General features: G+C 38.4%; 1 protein-coding gene across 1 annotated transcript; it reads left to right on the top strand.

Annotated features, from left to right (window-relative positions):
- The first annotated feature begins 2335 nt into the window (after positions 1-2335).
- Positions 2336-5438, top strand: IFNB1 (interferon beta 1). Its single transcript, XM_045373321.3, has one exon. It carries the CDS (start codon positions 2888-2890, stop codon positions 3449-3451), a length of 564 nt encoding a protein of 187 aa, XP_045229256.1. The 5' UTR covers positions 2336-2887; the 3' UTR covers positions 3452-5438.
- The last annotated feature ends 2249 nt before the right edge of the window (positions 5439-7687 follow it).

Below are 7687 nucleotides of genomic sequence, written 5' to 3' on the forward strand. Positions count from 1 at the left end.
GGATGATAATAACCTATCTCAAATGTTTACTATGAGGATTATTCAAAGAATGGCAAATAGTAAGTGCTCAATAAATGATAACTAGTACTACTGCCACTACTACTGTTTTTATTGTATTAGATTATGAACTCTCTAAGGACCATTTCAGGATGGAGGATCAGAGGCCATTTGATGTGGGCAGTGATGAGGCCTTCAGTTGCACCTAGAAAGGTCAACTCTATACAAGCCTGCAAGTCATTCTGTAGGAGCAGGCCCCAGTGACCCGACTCTTCGGACTGTCTCCTCTTTCCTGAGAGGGACGGCCATCTCTAGGTTGACTAACCTCTGAAGCTCCTTGCAGTGGCTTTTGTGCTATGAGCCATGGATGATTCCAGACTAATCTGAGAATGCTTTTCAAAACCCCAAGGAATTACTCAATCACTGACATAACAGACATTTTTGAGTGGAAGAGCCGAGATTTTTTTTGATATTTGAAAACTCATTGTTTTTAAAATGCATGAGATGGCCAAGGTCTTGCTAAGAGCTGGCCTGCAAAGGCCAGAAGGCCAGAGAGAATGAAACCCATAGAGAGGCAGAATAACCAGAAAGGTTGGGACTCGTTTATTTTATAATGTAAATTAGTCTATTATGAAACAATACTTGTTTACTGGTAGAAAATTGGAAAATACAAAGAACATAAGGAGGAAAAAAATCACTCTTTAGTTTCACAAGCCAAATCAAGCCACTATTAAAATGGTGGTTTACTTCCTTTTATTAATTTTCTCTACATATTTTTGTAGAGTCATATTGTATGTACAATTTTATATTCTATTTTTCAATATTAACTGGTATCTTTCAAATTTCCTAAGGAAAAAATAATATATGCTCATAATAGAACATTTTAAATGCAAATAAAACAAAATAAATGTTAACATTTAGTAACATTTATTAAATTTTCTCAAAGTGCACTAAATTACAAATGTAACAGCCTAATTCCCTAGTAGCCTAATAACCCTGTTTCCCAGACCTCTTCTTATTACAAGGAAAAACTCACATACAGATAGTTCTAAAGGCATGAAGTGAAAAGGTGAAGATTTTTCTTCCTTGCTGCTTCCTCACCCCGTCAGCATTATTCTCCAGGGTAACTACTATTAATAGATAGTAATTCTACCCAAAGGAAAAAAACATATGCATATAACAGCATCGTATGTATACCTTTCTAGTAACTTACAAAACAAATGAAAATATCATATCCTTTCTTATATGTATTGCTCTTTTCACTGAATGTATCTATGATATGGGTCTGTATCAGCTGATTGTCCTTTTTGATGGCTGAATAATATTCCATCTTGTCTACATGATAGTATTACTTGACAAGCTCCCTACTGATGGACATTTGTCTTCTTTACTATGATAGTAATATAATAAACATTTATATATGTTTTGTATGTATCTATAATACACACGCACATACACATGCATACTTCTGCAGGGATAGCCATAGGTAAATAACTAGTAATGGTATTGCAAGTTAAAGGAACAATTTCATTGCTTGAAATTTTAAATTCTGAAATACACTGCCAATTTTCATGGTCTCTCCTTGTCAGCTAGTTTGGGCTTTCTCAAAGCACGACAGGCTCAGGGCAGTCAGACCATCCTGGCCAAAGGCTTCAAGAGCAGAGTGTCACAGACCACAAATGCTTCTAATCAGCCATCTTCCCAAAGCCTTCTCTTTTTTCTAGTAATAAATTCATATGAGATTCCATCTCAGTACTTTTCTGTTGTTTGGTCTTATAAGAGCTTATTTTTCCTGAACCAGGAAGTGGTTCAGGGTGGTTTTTCTAACTTCACAGAGCTCCCTCTTCTGTCAGCTTCTGTGAAATGGTCAAAAACATAGTAGCCTGCCTTCTGAGTTCTCCATCCCACCCTGGTTGGGGCTTCTCTATCCTTGTCTCTGTTGTTTATATCCTGCTGAAGTGTGATTCCACTTGTGGCAGTTTCTCCTCTGTGTAGGATCCTATCCAAAAAGGGCTGTGACTGGTTGATTTGAAAATTTCTTATACCCTAGACTATTCCAGTGCCTTTCAGAAGTTTCCAAGGCCCTCTCACAGTAACCTATTATCATATTCGGCAAAACTCCTTCTAGTTTCAGCTACTATTCCCTGATTGGCTTTTCAGTAAATCTAGGTATCTCTCAGTCTCTCAGTATCCAAAGAAGATTGGTTCTAGGATCACCATCCTGCTGCCTCAACAGAATGAGAGGATGCTCAATTTCCTTATAAAATGATGTGGTATTTGCATATAATCTGCACACATATTTCTGTATATTTTAAATCATCCCTAGATTACTTATAATACCTGATACAATATAAATGCTATATAAATAGCTGTAATACTGTATCTTTAAAATTTACATTATTTTTGTTGTTGTATTATTATTTTTATTGTATTTTTAAAAAATATTTTCCATCTACAGTTGGTAGAATCCACGGGTACAGAACCCATGGATAGGGAGGACCAACTTTATCTTTTGGCTGTTTTGAGGTTCTTGAATTCTCAGGCCATTTGCTTTCCTTTGTTTTCTCCCAAGTCTTTTTTCACAATTTGCTTTAGTCATTCACTGAAACTTTAAAAAACATTAGAAAATCTTACTATTTGTATATCTTTTTTTCTAATATATATAATATAAGATAGGAGTTTAAATAAAGAGTTTTAGAAACTACTACATATGCAAATGACATAGGAAAACTGAAAGGGAGAACTGAAAGTGGGAAATTCCTCTGAATAGAGAGAGGACCAGGTCATATAAATAGGCCATACCCATGGAGAAAGGACATTCTAACTGCAAACTTTCGAAGCCTTCGCTCTGGCACAACAGGTAGTAGGCGACACTGTTCCTGTTCTCATCATGACCAACAAGTGTCTCCTCCAAATTGCTCTCCTGTTGTGCTTCTCCACTACAGCTCTTTCCATGAGCTACAACTTGCTTGGATTCCTACAAAGAAGCAGCAGTTTTCAGTGTCAGAAGCTCCTGTGGCAATTGAATGGAAGGCTTGAATATTGCCTCAAGGACAGGATGAACTTTGACATCCCTGAGGAAATTAAGCAGCCGCAGCAGTTCCAGAAGGAGGACGCTGCATTGACCATCTATGAGATGCTCCAGAACATCTTCGCTATTTTCAGACAAGATTTATCTAGCACTGGCTGGAATGAGACTATTGTGGAGAACCTCCTTGCTAATGTCTATCATCAGATAGACCATCTGAAGACAATCCTAGAAGAAAAACTGGAGAAAGAAGATTTCACCAGGGGAAAATTCGTGAGCAGTTTGCACCTGAAAAGATACTATGGAAGGATTCTGCATTACCTGAAGGCCAAGGAGTACAGTCACTGTGCCTGGACCATAGTCAGAGTGGAAATCCTCAGGAACTTTTTCTTCATTAACAAACTTACAGGTTACCTCCGAAACTGAAGATCTCCTAGCCTGTGCCTCTGGGACTGGACAATTACTTCAAGCATTCTTCAACCGGCAGATGCTGTTTAAGTGACTGATGGCTAATGTACTGCATATGAAAGAACACTAGAAGACTTTAAAATTTTTATTAAATTATGAGTTATTTTTATTTTTTATTTAAACTTTATTTTGGAAAATAAATTATTTTTGATGCATAATTCAACATGGCAGTTTTAATTTCATTTTGATTTATATAACCATCCATATTATAAAATTGCTGAGTACCTATTAGTTGTTCTTTTTAAAATATACCTGCAAAGTAGTATAGTTTCTGGCCCCTGCCTTTAAGGAATGTAAAATTCAAGAAAGCCATGTGGAATATACAAGGTAAGAGACAATAAGGGGACCTGATGCTTATGGGGGAATAAATATGTATGAATTGCTATGGGACTAAGAGAGAAGAGGCAAGCAGGAGGGTCTGGAACTAAACCTGGGCTTCCCATTGCTCCTACTGTGTGCTCCAGATTCTCTGCTCAGAAAGTTAGAATTGAGCTGGCCATCAGGAATAGCCAGAGGAATATGTCAGCTTTTGTGTTCTCCCTAACCTCCCCATGTTATCTGGGGGATACTTTGCTCCTGGAAAGATTTTAAAATAATTATGTGCTCCCCACCATCCCTGCAAGCTTAAGTGTGAGAAGTCCCACTTACTTCCATGACACTATTAAGCAGCAATCTCTTTATTCTGCTCTTCATGGGACAGCCAAGATGTGTGGGTATCTTAGGGGAGCGTGGGTCTCTGTCTGCTGGTATGGCACAGGCATCAGAGGAAGAACCACCCTTTTTATACCCTAGCCATGTGATTAGTTTTCTCCCCATTTTTTCAAAAAAGTAAGTCTGCTTCCGGTCCCCACTGCCTTGTTCATACAGAATTCCAGGTATGTCCTGTCCAGTTTCTGTCACTCTGCATTGCGGACGCCACATAGTCCCTAAAGCCAAATGAAAGGTGCAGCAGTTTAAGTCTGGCTTCAAACCAAGCAAAAAGCCAGGGAACAAAGGAGAAAGGGAAGTTTAGGTGGGATAGAGAGGGCATTAATTTTTCCCAGGGCTTACATCAGGAAAACATCAAGGTTTTCTAGGAGCTCTTTGGGCACCTGGTCAGCATGGGCCGACTGGTTAGGTTTTTGTCTTTGTACCGCAACTCAGGAACTTGGGTTATAATGGCGATTACTGCCATTAACAGTTGCTGTTTACTGAGAGATTCTAATGAAATAGGCACTGTGCTGAGCTCCTATGTAGGTAATTGGACTTAATCTTCTCCACAAGCACCCCTCAGGTAGGCACAAGTACGTTATTGCCATTTTACAGGAGAGGAAACTAAATCTCAAAGAAATTTAGTAACTGCCTATGGTCACATAGTGATTTCATTCACTCTCTAGTAGAGTGGAGATTTAAAAAAGAAGTTCAAAGGGAAGAATCATAAAAGCCTTTATTTGTATCTGGGCATTTTTTCCTAGAGCAGTATAGAAATCTGAGTTCCTTTTAAAAGAAGCAGCTTTCAGGAGAAGTAATCTGTTCATTATGAGTTCCAGACAAGCTACTATTGTATAGACAATGAACTCAAGTCTCCCCCTTCCGGTTCAAAGCGGGTAGCACACGGGCTGTGCAAACAAGAAATGTCATCCTGCGGGGCCTGCTGCCATTGACTCAAACCAGTCAAGCCCCCCTCAAGCTTCACTCTTCCCCCAGCTCTCCACACCGGCTCTGCCAAAAGCCCTTCTGTAGCTGAACTCCCCTTTTTCTAGGAGTCAAGGACAAGATGAGCAAGTAGCAATGCAGAGTCCAGGCAGTGTGTAGAGCAGCGAAGAGGAAGCTAAAGAAATCTCTCTCAGCAAGGGGCCCCTATTGTCTGCTGCTTTCTCTGGGCTAAACTGCTAAACTGGCCCAGAAACTGGCAAGTTCTTGAAAAGACCTGCTGTACCTCCATGAGGGGACAAGAATGACAGGAGAGAGGCCACTTCTGCAGAATTAGAAATACTGTGTCACAGCTTAGCATGTCAGCCCATCCAGAATGCCAAAAATATGTCCATAACCAGTAGAAGATAAATAACAATTAAAATTAATTCCAATAAAAATGAAGGCGACTAGCCCAAAGGTGTACATTTGCATGTGCTGAACTGATGACTAGGCATGAGGAACAAAGTAAAATAATAATATTATTTTGGCTGGCACCAGAATACCTCGTAAGAAAAACACTCTTTGTTTAGAAAAATATCTAATGCGTCTGTAGAAAAATATCTAATGAGGCTTCACTCAATATCTAGTGAGATCTTGAGGTTATGGGTGTGGCAACAGAAAAGACAGTAAAATATTAATAGCACATTTTGTGTGTCAGCTTGCTTTTAAGGAGAAAGGAGACAGACAGAAATCCCCCAAAGCTCTGGAACTGTGACACTACTTGGAACAAGGCAGACAGTGAAAACCTCTGCTGGTGGGGATGAAAAAAGAACTTTTCTGAACAGGGTAGCTCATGTGCGGTGTGAAATTGTGTGTGCTGATGTGTTGAAAATCTGTCCGCCATCATCTCCAAAACTTCAATAAAAATGGCTCCCACGAAAAGTCTTTATGTGCATAGAACTTCCGTGTACAAATCACAGAAAGTGCCCGGGCTCATGTTTGAAATAGTATGGGGTAAAAACCATGGGGTGGCCAGACCTTCATAGATAAACCAAATTAGAAGAAACAGAAGGCAAAACAATGACAACAGAGCCACCTTACCCCTTCCCAAGTCACACCTTAGGAATCCACAGAGCTGGATTAGGAGAAGGAGCTGTCTTATTAGCTCTTGAGCAGTAAGAAGGCGCTGGTGAACATCTGGGTTCCATATAAATATTTGAATTTTGCTTAAAATTGCCATACAGATGCAGGGTAGTATCAGCACACATTTGTATCATCTTTTTTGCCATCAACAAAGTTGTTATTTAGGCATTTTAGGTGGCATTAAACACGTTCAAGTATTCAGATAACATCTGATCAGGAATTTATTCATAAAATACTCTTAAGAAAATGAAAAGAACATGCCACAAACTGGGAGAAGGTATTTGCAAATCATATATCTGATAGAAGACTTGTCTCCACAATGTATTTTTTAAAATCTCTGAAAACTCAATAAAAAACCACTAATAAAATAATAAAATAAATAATAAATAAAATAATAAAAATGGATAATATATTGGAACAGATGCTTCATCAAAGACATGCAAATAGCAAATTAGTATGTTAATATGGTAAAAGCTTTCTCAAGGATTGTTGTTGGTGTAGGTCAGATGGCGAATGTGAAATGATTTGACTCCAGGGGAGCCCTTTCCACCATGAGGACCTGCCATAGCTTCTGTCCTTTCTGAGCAAAGTTAACCAGCCCTCTTAGACAAGCTCTATTTCTGATGCATGAGAGGTCTGCCAAGCAGAGACTGTGGGGGCCCTAATCAACATGGATTTCTTCTTGGCTGGTTTGGCTGTGGGACACACAGAGAGAGCCAGCAGTTGGTAACAGAGTCAGAAGATGAATGTCACCCAGAACCATACCTTGTTGATTGCAAACATTTTCTCTAAACACATTGCCCTGGTGCTTGTTAAGTCTAAAAAATGAACTGTTTTATGAATCCCTTTGTTCTCAACATTAATTGTTGCTTTTTAAACATTAGTTTAATTGCCTAAAATTTCTAGTATAGTTTAAGACAAACTCAAAAATTGGACTAGAAGTACCAGCACAAAATTATACTCTCCTAATTTAGAATCAAGTTAACAACTTAACTCGTTAATTGACCTGATGGAGAGTACTCCAAAAACATGTTCACATCACCAAATCAGACAATTATGTTTCAATTGTTATTCTGTTTTGACATTCACATGGAGGGTGTTCCTAGAAACCTATAATGCATTATTCAAATTATATCCCCCAACAATTAGCCTATGAATTTTTAAAAAATGGAGTCCACTTCAAAAGACTCTCTTAAGAGGATTAAAAGACATGTCACAGACTGAGAGAACATATTTGCAAGTCACCTCTCTGATAAAGAAGTTCTATTGATACATAAAGAATTCTCAAGATTCAATGATAAGAAAACAAATAACCCAATAAAAGACAGACAAAAGATTTCAACACATATTTTAGGAAAGAAGGTACAGAGATGGCAAGCAAGACAGGAAAAGACAAATATCTTAACCTTTAATAATGCAAATTAAACAACAATAAGA

Source organism: Macaca fascicularis, chromosome 15 (genome assembly GCF_037993035.2).
Source record: "Macaca fascicularis isolate 582-1 chromosome 15, T2T-MFA8v1.1".
Classification (NCBI taxonomy): domain Eukaryota; kingdom Metazoa; phylum Chordata; class Mammalia; order Primates; family Cercopithecidae; genus Macaca; species Macaca fascicularis.

Bases quoted from the DNA above. Each gene is read 5' to 3' on its own strand.
- IFNB1 (XM_045373321.3), top strand. From the start codon at position 2,888: ATGACCAACAAGTGTCTCCTCCAAATTGCTCTCCTGTTGTGCTTCTCC.